Source organism: Aethalodelphis obliquidens, unplaced genomic scaffold (genome assembly GCF_003676395.1).
Source record: "Aethalodelphis obliquidens isolate GAN/ISIS:26980383/991018 unplaced genomic scaffold, ASM367639v1 scaffold63, whole genome shotgun sequence".
In the NCBI taxonomy this organism is placed as follows: Eukaryota; Metazoa; Chordata; class Mammalia; order Artiodactyla; family Delphinidae; genus Aethalodelphis; species Aethalodelphis obliquidens.
The window spans coordinates 3,719,151-3,739,651 of NW_020838007.1; the positions used below are offsets into that span (position 1 = coordinate 3,719,151).

The following is a 20,501-nucleotide window of genomic DNA, read 5'->3' on the forward strand; positions in this document are numbered from 1 at the left end:
AGAAGTGGCACCTCGAGGCCCCCGACTATTTTTATGTGGCCATCTGCCTCCTGGACAGGCCTGGCCGGCCTCAGCAGGCCTGAGGAATCCCACAGCAGGTGGTGACAGCTGGACAGCTGGGCACACCGGCCCTGCCCTTGACCGTTCTGGGGATGCTGGAAATGTGGCCTGAGGACACGGAGAGGAAAAAGGATGCCTTTACCTGTCGCAGCTCAGGGCGACGTGGTGCCCGGCTTCCTCTCCATCTCTGGAGCCCTGAGGCCAGCCCTGCTCTGTCTGCCGTCACCGGGGTCTGGGTGGTGGGCTGGGAGGGGAGCCCCCAGGCGTGCGGGTCGGAAGCTCTGGCCAGCTGCGGGCCTCACTGCACAGAAGGGAGGGCGCAGCGCCCAGAGAAAGCACTGGGCTCCTGCTGGTGACGAGGCCCCGGGATCCCTGCCGCAGACTGAAAACTGCTAGAGCAAAATATAGCTCCTTTGTAGAAACTACGATCATCAATCATCGGAGAAAGGAACCCGCATCCCCAGAGAGGAAGATGGCAGAAAGGAGAGAGGAAACGTCCAGAGTGTCCTTTTTGCACACAATTTATTCATCACACAGGAGCGGGAGACAGGAGGCCCATGGGCGGATGCAGGCTGTTGTGGAGGAGCTCGTTCAGAAACTCCCAGACTCTAAGCCGTCCTTCTTCTGACTGTAACCCGCTTCTAAGACCCCTGTCCGTTCCACATTCTCCTCCTGCTTAATCCCCCTTAGAACAGGCCAGGGAGCCCCTGGACGCAGTAAGGAAAGGGGGAAAGGGCGCTGAGTCAGAGAGAGGGCTGAGTCAAGGCATCAGGGCACTGAGGGAAAATTCCTTTTTTGGAAGCCGGGCCGCCCCTCTCCAGGAGGCCAAATCCCTGGGAAGTGATGCAGCCCTTGGTCAGTGAGAGGCAGGAGCCGCCCAGCGGAAGGTGCCGGAAAGCCATTTCCGTCCTCCTCCCTCGCTCGGGAAGGGCTTCCAGCCGAGCTCCTTGTAAGGGAAGCGCTCACAGCAGAGCCCGCGGAGCCGGTGGCAGCACCACCCACCTCTGCCAACCTCCCCCCCACCCCCCGCTGCATTTCCCCCAGAAGCCGAGCAGGAGGGGAAGGGGGCCCTGAGATGCCTTTTTTATTTTGCTCTGTTTGAAAAAGAGGCTGTGCTCTGAGGAATGCGGCTGCAATTCCTTTACTTCTGCCCCTCCTGCCTGCGGTCCTGGGCTCCCAGCCCTGCTGCTGGGCGTGTGAAGCAGGGAATGGGTGGGAGTCAGGTCGGCATAGCAGGGGTCCGAGGGGATCCAGGCTGTGATGGGGGCGGGGGCGGGGGAGCACGAGTCCGGGCCCAGGGGTCTGACTGCAGGCGGTTCTGTGCTTCTGGGACAAGTTGTGGTGTCTCCCACTGTCCTGGGTTGTCAGCCAGGAAGGGGACAGGACTCTGTGGCAGCGTTTCTTAGGAGGAAAACCACAGATCCGAATGGCACCTGGCTCCTGCGGGTCTCCTAGTCTAGCAGCAGCGCCCCGTTTCCCCCCGGGAGCCGCACTGCCCCCTCCCGAGCCGTGTGGTCGGGCTCAGCCCGCATCCCTCGTGGCCTGGGGTCCCGCCTGACTCGGCCACGCCCGCCCTGCATCAGGCCCCACTTTGGAGCAGCTTTGTTTTAAGGAAAGGTTGCCAGCGCGGCTTGATCACCTCCAAAAATTCAGATCCACAGGCTTTCAGGTCACTGGGCTCATTCAGGACCGACATAAAACCCCACAGTAACATCTGACCCTCCTGTCTCCTGACAGACTTAAAAGTGATTGCACGTGTTAGCAGAGCATCTCTGGCTGAGTTTTGCTTCTGTGAGGTGTGCTTTTCTGACATGAAGAAGACAGGAGGAAGAAGTGCGGTATCACAGCGACTCTCTTGACTGGTTTATTGTGGAGCCGCAGGCCTCATGCTGCCCGCGTCCCCCCACCCCATCCCCACCCAGGGGGCCTCCACCGCCTGGCCCCTGGCAGTGCCCTCAGGCCCCTTTTCTTTCCTGAGCAGGGGACACGTGGTGGGAACACAGCGTCTTCCGAATGCGTCCCTGGAGAGGGACCTGCGGGGTTGAGGTCAGCGGAGACTCTGCACTGTGCACCCCTATCCACTCGTGATCCCCCGGCGAGGGCGCGGGCTGGGCACCGCCCGCTCCTCTGTGTCAGCCAGCACTCGGAGCATGTAGGTGCCCGTGTGGACGAGACACTGACCGGTCATTTGGGCGGTGTGAGACAGGAACAACAGCAGGCTCCTGCAAGAGATGGGGCGGTCGGGCGGGGTGGCGGTCCAGCCTGTGGGGCAGAGGACAGGGGTTCCCCACTCCCACCCCCACATGCGCTCAGGGCCACACAGCCCACATCCCAGCACTTTCCGGTCCCAGCTCCCAGGGCACAGCCCCCCATCGCTGAGATGCGGGCGCCGGTTCTGGAGGTCTGGGTGGGACCTGGGACTCTGCGTTTCCAGCAGCTCCCCTGCCACTGGCCTTGGACCACTCATCCCCTGGCCTCTCCCGAATGTGGCCTGTCACAAAGTCACTGGAACATGCTGAGTGGGCGGCCCAGGCAGCACAGGCTCTGTCCTCCTTTGGCCGCTTGCTAACCCTGGCGGCCTTGCCGGGGCTGTGGAGCTTGTTGCTGAACTCAGTTGAGTCGGGGTGAAAGGAACCCCAGGCTGGAGGGGACTCAACACACCTGCCGTTGTGACCCTGTGACCCAGTTCGCTTAGGGCGGACAGGACACCCCGACTCGACCCTGGGCATCTGAGCCCAAGGCTGACCTGGCATTCGTGTTGTTTCAGACTAAAAAATAGCTCTAACTCAAATTCTTATCCTCTACCAAGTCCAAAGCTGAGGAATTCCACGCATTTTAAGGTCCGTCCCTTCACAAGGAACCAGGGGCTCGACCGCACTGGTAGGGGGACCTCCATTTCTGGCGTCCCCGCGGGGCCTGGCCGGCAAAGCCTCATATCTGGGTGCCTCCTGCAGCTGCTCGCACCACCCTCAGATCCACCAGACGGTGAGAATCAGTGACAAGAAGGCTGGGTCGTCTCTCGGGAAAGATTTTGCTTAGGTGGGTTCACTTTCTTTACACTTATCTAAGTTGTTGTAACTCTCCCGTCTCACTTGAAAACTCAAGCAATCAAGCTGTTCTTTCCTGTCTCAGCAAAAAGAGGAAGATCACTGGGGAATGGGGGGCGGCGGTCCAGATTCCAGCAGCAGGACAGTAACTGTTGTCTGGGACTGGGCCTCGGTGACTCTGGGTGGGAAAGGAGGCCAAAGGAAGCCACCGTCTGCCCGCATGACCATGTACTGGGCGTGCAGCCCCGTCAGAAGGACCAGCCTCATTTCCATAATGAGGAAAGCCTCGTTCCCTGCCCATACTACCCTGCCCCATGCTTCCCTCAGGGAAGCCGTCCTGGGACAGCGGAAGGAGGGGACCAGCGCCCCAGAGAAACAGGCAGGCCCTGCCAGGGAGTTGTGCAGGGGGCATCAGGTGTCACGTGGCACCTCCTAGGCGAACTTCAAAGACCTCCTGTTCCTGTCACCCTCTCCCTGCATCCCCCCAACCCGAATCCCTTCTTTAGAGGCTCAGTGACAGATTAACGGAGGGCTGGAAGCAGGTGTATTTAGGGCCTATGCGATCAGAGAACTTGGAAGCAAACTCCTCATTTTAAAGATGATGAAACTGAGGCTCAGAGAAGTTGAGTAACCTGTTAAAGGTCACACAGCTGGCTGCTCAGAAGCAAGGCTGGGTGGGAGCCCCTGGTGCAGGGCTCACAGGCCGGGTGTCAGGAGTGTTCCTGGTGCACATAGAGAATCTGTTCAAACTGTTTTGGGGTACAGATCGGGACCTGTCTTCTCCAGGCCTGGCCTGTGGGGTAGGGGTGCCCTGGCAGTGCGTGGAGAGGGGCAAGGCCAGCGCCTCCTGCCCACCAGGTTCAAGTTCCGTAACACAGAACTACGTGTGCGAGTCCTCATCCAGGTTTGGGGGCTAATCTGTACAAACCAGGTCAGAATCTCCCTGGCTCTGGTTTTAGCTGTCATTGCTGAGAAATAAGGTTTTTAAATGCACAGCTCTAGCTTTTAAAAGGAATTTGGTTCTTCTATTTATTATTTAGGTCATTATTTAGGTTTTCTTTCCATTTCGTATTTATTGGTCTTTGGAGAAAACTATGTATTTTGCCTCAAGTTTTTGTTTTCTGAGTAAGTCTGTGGCGTAAGAGTTTTTATGACAACACGAGTGAGAGTCAGGCCGGGGCTCGAGGGGATGGGGATGGGCTGCCGCCATGTCCAGACTCTCTGGTCCCCAAGTCTGTTACCTCAGCAGGGCCTTGAGCCCCGGGCAATGGATGTCGTAGGACACCGAGTACATCTCGTACATAGTGGCTTTCACGTTGAGGCAGCCGATGACATCCTTGGGGTTCAGCTTGTACAAGTCGAAGGTTACTCTCGCGATCCCCTGTCTCTTTGGCGGCTGGCGGGCTGGGATGTAGGTAGCACCCTAGAGCGGTGGAGGAAGACAGCCTGCAGCACTGGCCCCGCTGTGACCAACAAATCCTGTGCCTCTGGTTTTAGGCTGGTTTCAGCTGTCCTGTCAGCTTAAAATCTGTGACTAAGCTGCTAACTATTCGAGGAATGTTTTCAGCAGAGCAGTGTGCTTACGTTGCCATGGGGTCCAAACCCATAAGAAAGTACCCTCCTCCAAGCTGCTCTGTTCAGTGACTGGAGATGAGTGTGATTCGGCTTCAGGGTCCAGGGGTCAGTGGACAGTTGTGCCGGTGACTTGAGGTGGAAATGCACTCACCCTGGTCACCTAGGGCCACACGGCCGCCTGCTGATGACCGTGCCACAGCCCACCTGACGGCCAGCGGGCACGCTATTCCCGCCGTACGAGAGGCACCATGGAGAGTGCCAGAATCCACGGCTAAGCCAGGGCTGGTGGCGTGTGATAAATCGTGGGCTCCCCCGATTTCTAGTTCCTGACCTGGAGGAAGGTTGGCCTCTTGCGGACACTAGTGGGACCTAGTCTCGGTCTACCTGAGACCCTTGTGGTTGGGAAAGAAGGTCAGAGACCTCTATAAATCCCAGGTTTATAAACAGTCTTCCCACAGAAGCTTTGAGAAGAAACAAGAGAGAACAAAGCTGTCCCAGGTACGCATCCCAGGTATATGTCCCAGGCACACGTCCTGGTGGGTTTGCTGCAACATGGTCCTGCAGTGTCCAGGATTCAAATAGAGGTACAACTTTCATGAACCTTAGGTGTTGGGAGTAGTTGAGGCTGTGAGTGTTAACTTCTCTGACAAAAATCTACTAAATTTGAATTTAAACCATAAATTCCCCTAAAAGCACCCAAACCCTTCTTGCTAGAGCCCCTCTTCTCTTCCCGCCCCCCGCCCCCCCCCACCCACTTGGACACATGATGGTTGCAGCCCATCAACTAACGCACCGAGGTCCTGCTGCCTCGGAGGGGGTATGTCTGTCGTTTAGGAAACGTTGGTAAAAATTAAGATTATAGAATCAAGGGGTGAGTTCCACCTGAGCCCCTGACACAGCTCCTCTCTGACGCATGAAAGTTTTAATCTCTCTCCCCCAACATCCTTGATCTTGAGTCAAAATCGAGATGCCTCCCCAAACTCGGGACCTAACGGGGGGTATGGTTTCCATCATCTGGACCCAGGAGACCCCTGAAGATGCTCTGAGGACCTGCTCCCCACGGGACAGGCTCCAAAGCTTTGGATTGAGGAAGGGAGACCCCTGGCGGCTACTTCTTGGAAGTTCTGGCCACGTCAAGTCAAGTAGCCTCACCTAGGAACCCCTACAAGTGGGGCAGGACTTACGATCCCTGCAGGAAGGAGGTCCAGACGCCTAAGACCCCGCATAAGACTCACGTCAACCAGGCTGTTACCAGACAGAGAAGCCTCCTCCCACCCAGAGAACCACCATATCGGTGCCACTCTCGTCCACAGCTTCCTGTCACCACCCTGACCCCCAGCTCAGCGCCCACCACGCGGGGGCTTCAACCTGTCACATGGCAACTGACACCCCCACTAAGTAAAAGAGAATTTCACTCGCAAAACAAACAGAACAGACCCTTTCCTTCTGAATTAGTTTCCTGGGGCTGCTGGGACCAATGGCCACAAGCTGAGTGGCTGAAAGCAACACAGACTCATGCTCTGACAGTTCTGGGGGTTGGAGGTCCTGAGTGAGCCGCAGGCTGTCCTGCTGGGGCTGCCGTCCCGGCTCCAGGGCGCCTCTGTCCCTCAGCCCGTGGCCCGTCTTCCAGTCACTCCTCTCTCTGCTTCCGCCCTCGCTGACCCTTCTGTGTCCCCCTTACAAGGACCCTGTGATGACACCGCCCCACCAGGCAATCCAGGATCATCACCCCATGCCAAGTCCCCTTTGCCACGTAAAGTGACACGTTCCTGGGTTCTGGGGATGAGGACGTGGGTCATGGGGGCCGGAGAGAGGGACGAGCTGGGTCATGAGCATCAGTGAATAAACTCCGTCCACTGATGCTTCCTCCTCGGGTCTCTGTGAACTACACTCCAGCTTGCGTGGTTTGGGACTCAGCAGTCCCTAAAGCCTCAGGGGGGCAGCTTGAGGCCAGGTGCTCAGGAGAGAGCTCTGGGCAGCTGTCCTCCCAGCGTCCAGCAGAGCTGGGGTCACTGTCTGCCCACAGCGGAGACGCCAGCTTCCCTCTCTGGATCCTGGTTTCCATAAAACGTTGGATTCTGAGGATTTCCCTTTCTTGAAGGTCAGTTAGGCATATAAAAAGACGTTTGAATATTTTGCTTTACATTTTTAGGTGCTTTATGGTGGGAGTGTTTTCCAAGATATATAACCTATAGTTTTCTCAGAAATAAAACCCTTTATTCTACCTCTTTGCTTGCCTAAATCACTGTGTTTACACCACACGCCCCTCCCTAATTTTACCAGTTGTGTCAGCTCGCCTTCTCCTGAGGTCACAGACAGTGAGTGGTCGCAGGTCATATCCACACACTCTAACCGGATCTGCAGCCCCTCACTGGCCAAAGCCTGACCCTCAGAATTACTGGCTCTAAATCACACAGTCCAGGTTCATAAAGATGCCAAGTTTCCTAGAAATAGTTGAAAGCATCCCTGGAGGGTAGGAGATCCAGTTATCAGGTGAACACAAAGGAAGTATTTGGAAAGTGGGCCAGTCAACCCCAAAGTGGGGACCACACTTCCATAGGTGAGAAGCCTTCCCAGAAGCTGCCCAGACAACACACTTACCGGTGTCCACTTCTGTCCCTTCTCCAGGACCATGAGGTGCGTGTTGTCCCCCAGGGTCTGGAAGAACGCCTCCGTGTCCACCACGGTGCCGTCCTCCTCCAACACCAACGTGACCAGTCCGCTGGCAATAACCAGGGCATCCAGGGTCTAGGTTAGAACACACCAGCGTCACGGGGTGAAGTGAGAGACTCTGTTTGGACCCATCCATGGCATCAACTAAATCATGGTTCCAGAAGTGTTGGCCAATTTTGAGGGTTTTAAATGGTAAAGATGTACCTTACCTGGTGTCTATGACTCAGCCTTTGCTTGGAAAAGAGAAGTTAAAAAATCAAATGGACCTAACTTCTTCAGAGGTTTCAACGACGTGAGATAAGGGGTTACACTGAATAATATTCAGTTTCTAAAATGTCCTGCTTATTTGGACAAATAAAAAGAACGACCCTGTATCTGTGATACTTAAAGAGCCGACATCTCTGTCGCTTCAGAGACGGCATGTTGGATTCTCATTTCTCGTCTCCTATGAGTCTATGATTCTTCTTTATCTGGCCATCGAGGACGCTGTTTTAGATTAAGGACAATTCGTCCCTGGCCTTTATAACCAAAACCAGATTTCTACAGTTGCTGCCTCCCATATTCCCCCTGTCAAAGAACCAAAGCCACATTATCAATTGATGGCTACTTTGAAGGTTTTTGTCTCTGTACCTAAGTCTTTTATGGGACAGGGACACAGCAATATTCCCTTTAATGTCAGAAGGCTTCCCCAGACCCTCCGAGGCCAGGACACAGACCCTCTGTCTTGCACTGGCTTGTTCTGGGACCCATGTGGGCTGGTGGGGTACCTTGATGAGGAGCTCCTGCAGGCTGCTGGCGGTCACCCCTCGGCGGCTGCTCCTGTCATGGTTGGAGACCCGGAAGGGGCGAGCGGGACGCATGAGGGGTGTGAGCAGCACCTTCTTCGTCTGCGACCCCATAAACGTCAGGGGCCTAGAAATGGAGGGAAAAGTAAAAACAAATTAATGTTACTTTAAAGCAGAGTCTTTAAAGAGAGGTTTGAAGTACACAGAAATAAGACAAGCTTAACATTTGCACCTAAAAGAAAGGAAGCCAATGGTTGGGGATGATTAAAAATTGTGTACCTGACATCCAAGGAACAAACAAATACATAAAATTAAAAAATACAATCATCGTTACACCCATTTTTACCAGAACATTCAAAGCCCTTGCAGTAACTGTTTGAGAAGGAAAGGTAAGGTCATCAAAAGAGAAATAACAATTATATTCTGCAAACATGGGTTTTAGAGCTGAAAAATCTAAGAAAATGATTTCTCCAGGCCGTGTAGTAACCGAACAGAGTTAAAGAATTAGGCACACACACAAATAGTTACATATCTGCATGATACAACAAAGCCAGAAATTTAAAAGCCAGATAGTGTTCACTATAGCAATAAACCAATTTTTTGAGATTAGGATAAATGAGGAACAGCAGAACCCTGTAATCACTGCGGCTGGAAAACCAACCGCTTCAGATTGTATGTCTGTCATGTGGCACTTTGGAGTGAGTTCCACATTTATCAAAGAATTAATTTAACAATTCACCACAAAAAAAGAACTAACATAGGAAAAGAAAACAACGTAGGAAAACCAAATCAAGACAATTTTCTGAGAAAAAAATCCCCAAGCCTTGATTATTAAAGTTTTGTTACCTAGCAAATACTAAAAAGTCATAAAGTGAAGGATAAATTAAAAACAGCTGATAAGTAGTAACTTCAGTAGTTTTTTTTTTTAACATACACATATTTTGCTTTATATGTATTAACTCAATCCTCAAAAAACCTAGTTTTCTCAATTTACAGGTGAAGAAACTCAGACCAGAGAGCAGGCCCCACAGGTCAGAGCTGGGATTTAGACCAGGCACCTGGTCTCTGCCTCAGAAAGGTGATCTAGACGCCACAGGCTAAGAAGGAATAAGAAGAGCCTGCATATCAGTGAAGAGGTGAAGATTTCACAACAATCAAAGAAATGCAGAACCACCTTTGACACCAGTGCTCTTAAACCCACATGCAAGAAGTTGTCTAAATAACTCTGGAGGGAACCAGATGCGCCTTGTTGGTGGGGCTGGAAGGGGGTTTTCAGTCTCTGTGGCGACCAGTCTGGTACTGAGGGAGGAGCTCCACCCTGGACAGTGGATGTTTTTATATCAGGAATGTATCTGTAGAGAAATTATTCACAATATAAACAGAAATCAGCAATGTCCCAGGTCCTGCTTTGTGCTGGCCACTGTGATAAATGTTGGACACTCAATCTCCTCAGACCCCGAGGGACTAGCACCTGTCATGGCACTGTCCCCCAACCCTGAACAGCGCTCAAATAGGTGGTGACTATCTGGACAAATCCTTGTTCAGTGACAATCAGGAGAAGGAAACAAAGGGCTTTATTTTGGGGGACAACCTTGAAGAAGATACAAAGTGAGGACATCACTGCTTTCTGACACTTATAGCAGTTTGTCTAGAGTAACTCTACGAAGGTTAAAATTCTAGGAATACCTGCTCTGTTTGCCAGTGTAGGCCACCTGCATATATATATATACTATATATACACACACCTGCATCTATATACATATGTGTGTATATATATATATATATATAATCTCACACACACAGTCATTTATCTATCTATGCTTTATTTCTCCAACTAGACTGGACTTTCCTTATGGACAAAGGTGACAACCTGGACTTGCGACTGGCATCTGAAGTGCGGGGGGCGGGCGGGGGGCAGTCTTGTGGGGCTGAGCCCTCACCCTGTGGAATCTGATGCCGTCTCTGGGTAGATGGTGCCAGAACTGAGTTCAGGGACTTCCCTGGTGGTCCAGTGGTAAAGAATCTGCCTTCCCTGGACACCCTGCCAGAGACTGAGAAATGCTTGGTGCTGTGTGGGAAGCCCCTCCCCCATCCTTACATGCTAGAATTGGTGTCACAACCTCTTTACCTAGATTGTCAGCAAGAATTTGGTGTGATGCATATTTAGCCGGCATCGGGCTTGTGCCTCGTGACTGCAGGCATCCGAGCACCTGCCATAGCCAGCAACGTGCTGGCTTTTTATACATTTATTTATTTATTTTTATTTTTGGCTGCATTGCATCTTCGTTGCTGCGCACGGGCTTTCTCTAGCTGCGGTGAGCGGGGACTCCTTTCATTGTGGTGCACAGGCTTCTCATTGCGGTGGCTTCTCTTGTTATGGGGCATGGTCTCTAGGTGTGTGGGCTTCATAGTTGTGGCTCACGGGCTCAGTAGTTATGGCTCTCGGGCTCTAGAGCACAGGCTCAGTAGTTGTGGCACACGGGCTTAGCTGCTCCACGGCATGTGGGATCTTCCCAGACCAGGGCTCAAACCTGTGTCCCCTGTATTGGCAGGTGGATTGGATTCTTAACCACTGTGCCACCAGGGAAGCCCTGTGCTGGCTTTTTTTTTTTTTTTTTTGCGGTACGCGGGCCTCTCACTGTTGTGGCCTCTCCCGTTGCGGAGCACAGGCTCCGGACGCGCAGGCTCAGCGGCCATGGCTCACTGGCCCAGCCGCTCTGCGGCATGTGGGATCTTCCTGGACCAGGGCACGAACCCGTGTCCCCTGCACCGGCAGGCGGACTCTCAACCACTGCGCCACCAGGGAAGTCCTGGCTTTTTTAATATATTAACTAATTTCATCAAAACCTTACAAGGAAAGTATTACCCCATTTCTCAGGTGAGAAAACTGAGGCTCAGAGTGGTTTCTCAAGGTCACCCAGTTAATAAGGAATCTCTCTGAAATTCAAGTCCCAAGCAGTAAACATTGGCCAGAGCCAGTGAAGAAGAGCTGTGGGCTGGGAGGACACCCACAGCTCCTCTCCAGGGTCACCACCCAGCCTGAGGCCAGCGTGGCGGCTGTAAGGGGACTATGCCTAGCCAGTGGTCCCCACACAGCTCTCCCACCAGAATTAGAGCGGCCCAGCGAGGGAGACCAGGGCTGAACCAACCCTGTGGGGGCCTGGCACACAGCCGCCAGACCTCTGCCCCAGTTCCAGGGAGTTACACAGGCTCCTCATTACACAACACGACAACCAGGGGCCCATGTTATGCTGGGCTGACGCTCAGAGTCCTCCCTGGCAACCCGGTGGATAAGGCAGCGAGGATTATCCACACAATGCTTCCCAGCTGGGACCTGGCTCTGTTCTCAACCTGATCATAGCATCATAGGAAACTTGAACTCACGGTGAGGAGAAAAGAAAGGTACCAGCACACTGCCTGACCAGGCCAAAGGCGAGCATCGCAGCTGAGTACCAGGGAGGCTCAGGGCGTGGAGGGAAGGATCGTCAGAGTCGCGGGGTGGGGGTGGGGCGGGGAGGTTGCCCACTGGTGAAACCCTCTTCTGGTGCGGGGAGCCCGGGGCCTGCCAGCAAGAGCCTCCCTCCCCCCAGAGCAGGGAGTCATTCCTTTGTCCCCGAGTAAAAGACAGGCTAGGGCCAACCATAGAAGTGGGAGGGTGGGAGGACAAAGTTCACGTCTTGGAACCTGGGCCCGGGCCCTGTGTGGGGCCAATGGCATGCCCTGGGCTGAACAGCTCTGACACAGTTAGTCTGGTCTGTATCTCCTCATCGCCACCTTTGTGAGCCCCCAGGTGATCCACTGACCTAGCTCCGCCCACCACAAAGCCCTCATAGTCTTTTAACTTCTGACCAGATTAAGTGCTGGCAGTCACTCCCGGGGCCTTCCCCCCTCGCTGCCCTGAGATAGCCGATCTCAATAAGGAAGGAAGTCCAGTTGTTGCTGTTCTTACGCCGTACGTTTCCCAACAGAGAACTGGGTCACTGTTGGAGAAAAGGCTTAGGAGCCACCTAAAAAGGCCCTGCAGGCATGAGCCATTCTTTCCAAGGAACAGGATGAGTGATTTGATGCACTGAATTATATATAATCAAGACTACCTTATAGATGATGTAAAAAGGGGTTAAATGCTATCTTAGGTACACTAAATATACTACGTCTGATTACTCTGCTCCAGCGAAAGGAACAGCAGGGACAACCAGGTACAAGAACAAAGCAACATATTAATCCAGCTCAATTCTGGTCCTCTTAATGGGATCATTTATGTCACTGGCCACTAGACCAAGGCTGAAAATGTGTTGCTATTCCCCCTGAATGCTGTACTACATCGAAGTGGTCACAGGAGCACTAAGAAGACTTAGAATCCAGCTTTTGGCAACCCCTCATGCTGGCCGCCCTCTCATCCCTGGGAACGTGCAGGCAATCACACAAAACAGGAAGGGAAATGGCTCAGTACACGGAAAAAAAAACCCCAAGGAAACAGGCTCTTCAAGGAAATCGATTGTTTGGGGAAATCAAGACGATAAGAAAAGTCAGACTTCATAGAACATTCTGGAAAATTGTGAGGGTGTGTATCTCCCAGAAGTGAAGGAACAGGGAAGTCTCTGTATTTTTCCAGGAGGGAGTGAGAAGTCCTCAACTCGTAGAGGAAATGAAGGAACAGGCACAGACTGACAGTGGACGTGAACCCCGCTGCAGTGGAACAAAGCTGGCCCACAGGTCCCAAGAAGGCGTCTTTCGAGGCCACCTTCTGGACTGATGTTTGTTCTGAAAGCGCTGGGGGAGAAAAGCAGGCCTGGGAACAGGCTGTCAGGTGGACAAGGAGGGCCCACGTGAAGAGATAAAGCTCAGACAGAGCTCTGTGCCCAAAGCCGGGTGACAAGGACAGTGCAGGGAAGGGAAGTGTGACCCCATGGGAATGCAGAGAAGGGGCAGGCCTTGGAAAGCATCCATCAGGCTTGGCGGGGCCTCCAAGAGCTGCAGGGACAGTGGCTGAGGGACAGTCTCAGGGGTGGTGGGGTCTCACCGCGGCAGGAAGCAGAGGAGTGTTGGCCCCTGCGAGGCTTCCTGCTCCCCCGCGGGCCCGGCTCATGACAAGCAACACATGGGACACGTGGGCCCCACTGGGAGCCCCACGGCGGGACTGTGGCAGCTCCCGGCTGTGCCTTGACCCACCCAGCAAAATGCTTGGCTAGAAAGCATATCCAATACATGACCGTGAAGTCTTTGAACACTTTGAATATTATTAAAATAAGAGTGTAGACCACGAAGGAGTAAGCGTCAGTAACCTGAGAGATCGACTTGTAGAAAAGTCAATTCCTCGCTTGCATCACTAACAAGACTGGTCAAATTTGTACTGAAAGGGCAGCTCTTCAAAACCTAGAGTTCCTTGTTCAAGGAAAGAGGTACTAAATAGCTACAAAAGCAGCTATTTTGCACAAAGTGTAAAGGAAATCAGCTCTGTAACAACCTCAGGGTCAGTGTGAATGTTAACAAAGCCAGAACACAACGTCAGAGCAGGCTTCCTCTGTAGCAACACACACCCTATGGACATCCTGGGTGTCCAGAGCTGAGCCAGGAAACCTTGGGCTGTAGCTGCTGGGTCTACAGCCTGGACTCGGCTTTAAAGAAGGCAGAAGACAAAAGTTTTGCTTTCAGCAAGTGTTACAGATGGTGCAGAAGCAGGTGGGGTACCAAGAATTAGAGCAGCTCAGTTCTCAAGCAGGAACCCAATGACAGTGAGTCCCCACAGGTGGTCCCTAGCTCCCTCCCAGAGCCCTGCACTCAGGGCTGTCTAAGCAGATCAGTCCTTCCCCATGTGCTCATCTGCCAACATTTCAGAAGCAAGTCGCTTCCACCTCACACAGAGACGTTTTGGGTTTGGGATTGTGCTGTAGGGTTAGGTACAAAGGCAGGGGCAGCCTTAATTCTTCAGGCCTCGTCTCCTCCCGCTGCAGGCCACACCAGCCAGGGCTTAGGGCCCCCTCACAGTCCTTTCAACTTGGCCTGCCAGCTCAGTGCTGGGAGGACCTCGGAGAGGTCCATGGGAGAAAAGTTTGGAGGATGCATTACAAACTGTCAGCAGTTGCTACCCTTGGGAGTGGGACTGGGGGGCGAGTGAAGCTAGAGGTAGAGGAAGAAACCAAGGGTCTTCCCCTTAGGCCTAAACCACATCAGTGAAGATGCATGAAAATGTCTGTTTCTCACCTTCCTGGGGTCCTGTTTTTAAAGAGAAAGTCCAAGCGGCAGACAGCGCCCCCTTCCATCTTGGCGGCTCTCTCTAACCTTGGGCCTGGCACAGATCCCCCTTTAAAGACCCAGGTTCAGAAGCTTACAGATCACACTCCCCTCTCTCTCACCCACCCCATCCCTCCAGCCCAGTCACCTCAGAAAACCTGCATTTTAAAGAACTCAAGGAGATCTTCAGAGAAGCAGGATTCCTCCCCCAAGTCTGTAAAGTTACTGCCACCCAATATCTTTAGGATTTTACAGACAAGGATTGGTTTGGGTTTCCTGGGTGTGAAGATGAACCCAAGAATGGAAAAAAAGTGATGCAGGGCCTGGATCACGGGCGCGTGGACCGGGAGAGGAGGCGGCGGGCGTCCGCGGGCCCCTCTACCCCTCTCCGTCCCCCAAAGCGTCACCACTTCCCCCCAAACTCCTCCTTACAAACCTGGGGGCTCAGTCAGCACGGTCAGGGAGCGTCCAGGCCCGGGCGCGCCCCGGTTAGCCCACCACGCTCGGAGCCGGAGCCCGCGCGGCCCTGAGGGTCAGCTGGCCGCCTGGAGGCCGCCCAGCGTCCCCACCAACGCCCCTCGTCTCGCCCCAGCTCGCACCGCGGTCCGGGACCCCGAGAAGCCTGGCCGCGCGCGCGCCCGGGCCTCCAGGGACGGGCCCCGTCTGCATCCGCGGCGGTCGCGGCTACAAATGCAGCCACTCCGCACTCACCACGGTCACCTGTTCCGCGGACGCCCGCGCACCTCGGGAGCCACACCTGGCGCTGGCGGCCGGCCGGAAGCGGGGAAGGGATCGCGCGCGGGCTCCGGCTGGGCGCCTGGGCGCAGGGGTCGCGGGGGTGGGGGAGCGCAGGGAGAGCGGGACGCACGAGGACAAGGGGCGCCGCGGTGAGAGGCGCAGGAGGCGCAGGAGGACCGGGGCGCAGGGGGACGAAGGGGGCAGGGGGATGCGGGGCTCGCGGGGACAAGGGGCGCCTGGGGCGCAGGGGGCCGAGAGGGGGCGGGGAAACGAGGGGCCCGAAGGCGGCGGGGTCGCAGGCCCGCGGGGCACTAGCCTGAGGAGGGCTCCGGCGCAGTCCCGGGCCATGTCCATCGCTCGGGTCGCTGTGGGGCCGGCCTCCCCGGGCGCAGCCTCTTAAAGCGCCGCTGCCGGCCCCGCCCGCGTCCACGCCCCTTGGGCTGCGGAGACCGCGGAGGACGACAGTCGCCACTTTCCAGAGCCCAGCCGCTCCGCGAGCTATAGGGGGTCGCCGGTCGGCCTGTCGGAGGTTGGGGCAGTCGGGGACACCACCACGCTGGCAGCGTGGCCTCGGCTGTGGAAAGGCTGGTGTGGCCCCAGGATTCGGGAGACCGTGGGGCGGGATGCACGCAGGTCCCCCAGGGCCGCGCCAGCCGCTGCCTTTGGGGCGAGGACCCGCCCTCAGGGCCAACCCGCCAGGCTGTCTCGCGGCCGGGACAGGGGGTAGAGGAGGTGAAGGACCCCGAGGACTTCACAGTCCTTTAGCTACAGGGAAGGGACTTTCTCAGAGTAGGGAAGGCGAGAGAAACACCGAGCCAGGGCGAGGGGGTAACCCGGGTCCTACTTGCATAGCCCTCGGGATGGGAAGATCCAATAGCGCCTGTTCAGACCCCAGAAGGGGCGGAGCTGTCAGGGATTCCATAGCTCTTAATTGCGAACTTGGAGCGGACTCTGTTGAGCGGGTTAAGGAGTGGGGTGGTCTCCCAACCCTGGCGCTTTAAAAGGGGTAAACCGGGATGAAAGCGTCCAGCGCCGCCCTGCACGCAGGGTGACTGGCCCTCGCCTTGTCAGCCTGCTGCCCGTGCTGCTGCGAGGAGCCGGTTTCCAAAGAGCTGTGACCTGACCTCTGCCTCAGTCCAGGACTCACTTGACCAGCACAGCAGGCCCTTCTACCCGCTCCCCCTCCCTTTAGTCACAGAGACAAACACATGTCTTGCCCTGAGGGTCACTGGTGTCACCGAGATGAGGGTGGAGCCAAAAGCAATTTCCTTGCCTAACCCCAGCCCCAGGCAAGGTGGTTCCTGCCCAGAGCCCCGGGGCCCCTGCCGTGGTCTGAATGTTTGTGTCCACCCCACACTCATATATTGAAACCCTAATGCCCAGGGTGATAGCACTAGAAGGTGGGCTTTGGGAGGTGCTTAGATTGTGAGGCCGGAGCCCCCATGGATGGGATTAATGTCCTTATAAAAGAGGGTCCAGAGAGCTCCCTCACCCCTTCTGAGGGAGAGGATGGCCAGCCATGAACCAGGAGGAGGTGTCACTAGAACCCGGCCCTGCTGGCCCCTGATCTGGGACTTCCAGCCTCCAGAACCATGGGCAGTAAATCTCAGCCATTCATAATAAGCCACCCTGTGTACAGCATTCTGTCAGCGCAGCCCTACCAGACTAGACACGCAGTTTGACAAATGAGAAAGTGGGTCCAGCCAATTCAACTCCCCTCTTTAAAAACTTTTTATTGTAAAAAATTTCAAATATAAAGACATATAGGGGGGCTTCCCTGGTGGCACAGTGGTTGAGAGTCTGCCTGCCAATTCAGGGGACACGGGTTCGTGCCCCGGTCCGGGAAGATCCCACATGCCGCAGAGCGGCTGGGCCCATAAGCCATGGCTGCTGAGCCTGCGCGTCCAGAGCCTGTACTCCACAATGGGAGAGGCCACAACAGTGAGAGGCCCGTGTACCCAAAAAAAAAAAAAAAAAAAAAAGACATATAGGGACTTCCCTGGTGGCACAGTGGTTAAGAATCCACCTGCTAATGCAGGGAACATGGGTTTGATCCCTGGTCCAGGAAGATCCCACATGCCGTGGAGGAACTAAGCCCATGCGCCACAACTACTGAGCCTGTGCTCTAGGGCCCACATGCCAACTACTGAGCCCACGTGCCACAACTACTGAAGCCCATGCGACTAGAGCCCATGCTCCGCGACAAGAGAAGCCACCGCAATGAGAAGCCCGCGCACCACAAACAAGAGTAGCTCCCACTCCCTGCAACTAGAGAAAGCCCGCGAGCAGCAACGAAGACCCAATGCAGCCAAAAATAAATAAAATTTTAAAAAACCTTTAAAAAAATATAAAGACCTATAGAAAGAACATGCCATGAGCATCCTTATACCCAGTGCCTGGATTCAATCACCGTTAACATTTTGACATATTTGCTTGTTCTTTTAATCTGTATTTTTATTTGAACCCCTTCACATCAAATCCTTCAACCTGCATCTCTGAAGAAACCAGAACGTTGTCACACACACCATAGTGATGTCACCTCTCCTAATGAAATAAAAGTGACTCCTAGTCACACCTGTTCATCCACGTGGTAGCAGTGGTCACGATTTCCTTCCTTTCTAAGGCTGAATAATACCTCACTGTGTGGATGGACCACATTCCATTTATTCATCAGCCATTGATGGACACTTGGGTAGCCTCCCTCTCCTGGCCACTGTGAATAGTGCCACTGTGAACACCAGTGTACAGATATGGCATCATGTTTTTTAAAAATAGAAAACCAGGGTGGCCCAGACCTTTTCCTTCCTTTTCTGCACTGGTCTTGCTGCCAACCAGAAATCTGTCAGAGCTGGTGCAAGACCAGGACACACCCATGCCAGCTTCGAGCCATGGCAGTGATCAGGGTGAGCAGAAGCTGAGGCTTTTCTCGAAGCTGACAGACAGCAAAGGCCATCCGTGTGCCCAGGGATGAGACTCTGGACGGCTGGGAGTGGCAGCTCCAACCCTCTTGCCCCACATGTCCACTCTGGCCCCATTTGGCTCCACATGTGGCGTACCCGCCAAGGTGGGGGAGGGGGGACCTGCCACCAGCTGCCTGGTGGCTGTAAACAGCTCTTCCTCTGGCCACCAACCCGGCCGCCTGGGCGTCTGGCTGCTGCTTTGCCTGCTGTCCTGCCGCCCGCCGCCCGCCCCCCCCCCCGCCCCGCCCCGGCCCTTGGACCCCCGTCCCACAGCCTAGGCTTTGCATGAATACTCTCCAGCCAAGGCTGCCAACGGGCAGACTGGTGACACCACTGTGGAGGCACCGAGGTTTGCGAGCTCATACACAACATGGAGCCCTGTACAGGACCAGACTGTGGCGGCATCACCGTCCGCGAGGTCTCTTCAGAGCCTGTGGGAGCGGTCACGTGCCTTTCCGCGTGCCCAGCACATGCCCAGGGCGGGGACGGCTCGTGGGGCCCTGCCGACGCGTCATGAATCCGTGCGTGACCGCAGAGCCCGCTCAGGTGCACCACAGGGGGTTAGGCGGGAGCTGCCACCAGAAACGCACGATTTCCCCAGATCCGCACAGCAAAGTGGGGCTGCATGTGCCCTGCAGCCACGGCCCTGGGACGGCTCCCATCTCTCGTGTCCTCCCACCACCTTGGGATAAGATCCTGTGGTTAGACGCTCTGCACCTGTGGTGCTCAAGCTTCGCAGAGCTGTGGTCCTGCACGGAGAGAAGCTGCTTCCCTACTTCGCTGTATTGTTTTCATTGATTCTAGAACACAAGGTGTGAAGAGAATAACGTCCTACATGTGGTCGTACAATCCACCAGCTAGGACAGCTGGCGGTGTCCCAACAGAGGGAGCTTGGGCTGGCTGGTCAGGTGGGGCACAGGGGCCACCAGATGGAGCCTGATGTCTAGAGGCCACACTGGCTTGGCGGTGGTGGTGGTGGGGACGATGCTGGTGCCCAGAAGGGAACCAGAGCCACCTCACCTGGAGGCGGGGGCAGGACAAGACAGGGATCTGAGTCCTGACACCACCACACAGAAGCCTCCTTGGTTATTCGCGGACCCACAGGTGAAAGCCAGAGCTGAGACGGAAGCTGAAGGATCCCAGCGTGGGGGGTGGTCTCTGGAGGACGGTGTGCCTTCAGTGGGGGTCAACGAGGGGCCGGACACTGGTCGGGGTGCAGGGGAGATTCGAGGCCCCGAGGGGTGGCAGGGGCACCAAGTGGCCGCTGAGGCTCCCCACCTGCATGCAGCCTGTGGTCCTTGTGTGGGTATCAAAGGTGGGTCCTCATGCACAGCAGGCATGAGACGCCCTAGTCCCAAAGGAGACCCCAGTCCTCACGTGTCTGAGCCCTTTACCTGTGTGCCTTTCGGGACATCACCTGTCACCCCATTCAGATCAGATCAGAAAACTTCCTAAAGATAGCGAATGTATCAATCAGTAACCCAAGGGGAGGTGGAGGTGAGGCCTCTGGGGATTGGCTTGGGGAGGGAATTACCCCCTGGGAGGCCCCCTGGGCTCCACCAGGTGCGTGAGCTGGCCTAGTGCACCTGCCCTGTGAGCAGCAGGTGGCACAGGGGGGTCGGCGTCATGGGCTCTGAGGCCCACAGTGTCCACAGAGGGGAGCAGGGCCGGTGGGCTTACCGAGGGCTCTCCAGGGTGTGGTTTGGTGAAAGTGCCTGGGTCATTGCACAGGCCGAGCCCCGGAGTTTAGGTGCCAGGGCCGCTCTAAATACTTTTTTTTTTTTCGCAGTACGTGGGCCTCTCACTGTTGTGGCCTCTCCCACTGCGGAGCACAGGCTCCGGACGCGCAGGCTGAGCGGCCATGGCTCACGGGCCCAGCCGCTCCGCGGCATGTGGGATCTTCCTGGACCGGGGCACGAACCCGTGTCCCCTGCACCGGCAGGTGGACTGTCAACCACTGCGCCACCAGGGAAGCCCCTAAATACTCTTTAATTATTGTTGACTGCAAATTAGGAACACGAGGGAGAAAGCTAAGCATGGGCTGGAATTTCCTCCATCCTAAGACTGACTTCCTCAACTTTTAAACTTCAGAAAAGACACGTAGCCAGCCAGTGAATATCCTCATTAGAATTATTCTTATATATAATTCCTCCTCCTAAAGAGGAAAAAAATAAGGCCCAGAAAATAATTTTCTTCGTTAAACCGATCACAAAAACATTTTAACACAGCATTTTAGACGTTTGGTTTTCTTCAGTCTGACCCATGTCTCGGATTTTAAATACTGACGTGATAATTACTGAAGTTGTTTTCATCACCCGTGGCAGGCAGATAGCAAGCATGTCACCTCTGGGCTGTCACATGCAAACTTCCCTAAAGAGCCTGTGGATTTTGGGGGTCGTTTGGGGAAATAGGCGACACACTTGTGGAGGGAA

At 54.9% G+C, this 20,501-nt stretch overlaps 1 protein-coding gene across 4 annotated transcripts; it reads right to left on the reverse strand.

Moving 5' to 3' along the window:
- Positions 1-1,894: 1,894 nt before the first annotated feature.
- Positions 1,895-20,477, reverse strand: CIDEA (cell death inducing DFFA like effector a). 4 transcript variants are annotated; one of them, XM_027088741.1, is made up of 7 exons: positions 20,367-20,466; positions 20,139-20,141; positions 19,464-19,520; positions 8,123-8,267; positions 7,284-7,430; positions 4,349-4,530; positions 1,895-2,282 (listed from the first exon to the last, which is right to left on the reverse strand). In XM_027088741.1, exons 3-7 carry the CDS (start codon positions 19,481-19,483, stop codon positions 2,135-2,137), a joined length of 642 nt encoding a protein of 213 aa, XP_026944542.1. In that variant the 5' UTR covers positions 19,484-19,520; positions 20,139-20,141; positions 20,367-20,466; the 3' UTR covers positions 1,895-2,134. The 4 variants fall into 4 exon arrangements, with proteins under 4 accessions (XP_026944542.1, XP_026944544.1, XP_026944541.1 ...); XM_027088743.1 differs by lacking the exons at positions 19,464-19,520; positions 20,139-20,141 and having other exon boundaries at positions 20,367-20,477; XM_027088740.1 differs by lacking the exons at positions 19,464-19,520; positions 20,139-20,141; positions 20,367-20,466 and adding an exon at positions 15,426-16,376.
- Between the last annotated feature and the right edge of the window lie 24 nt (positions 20,478-20,501).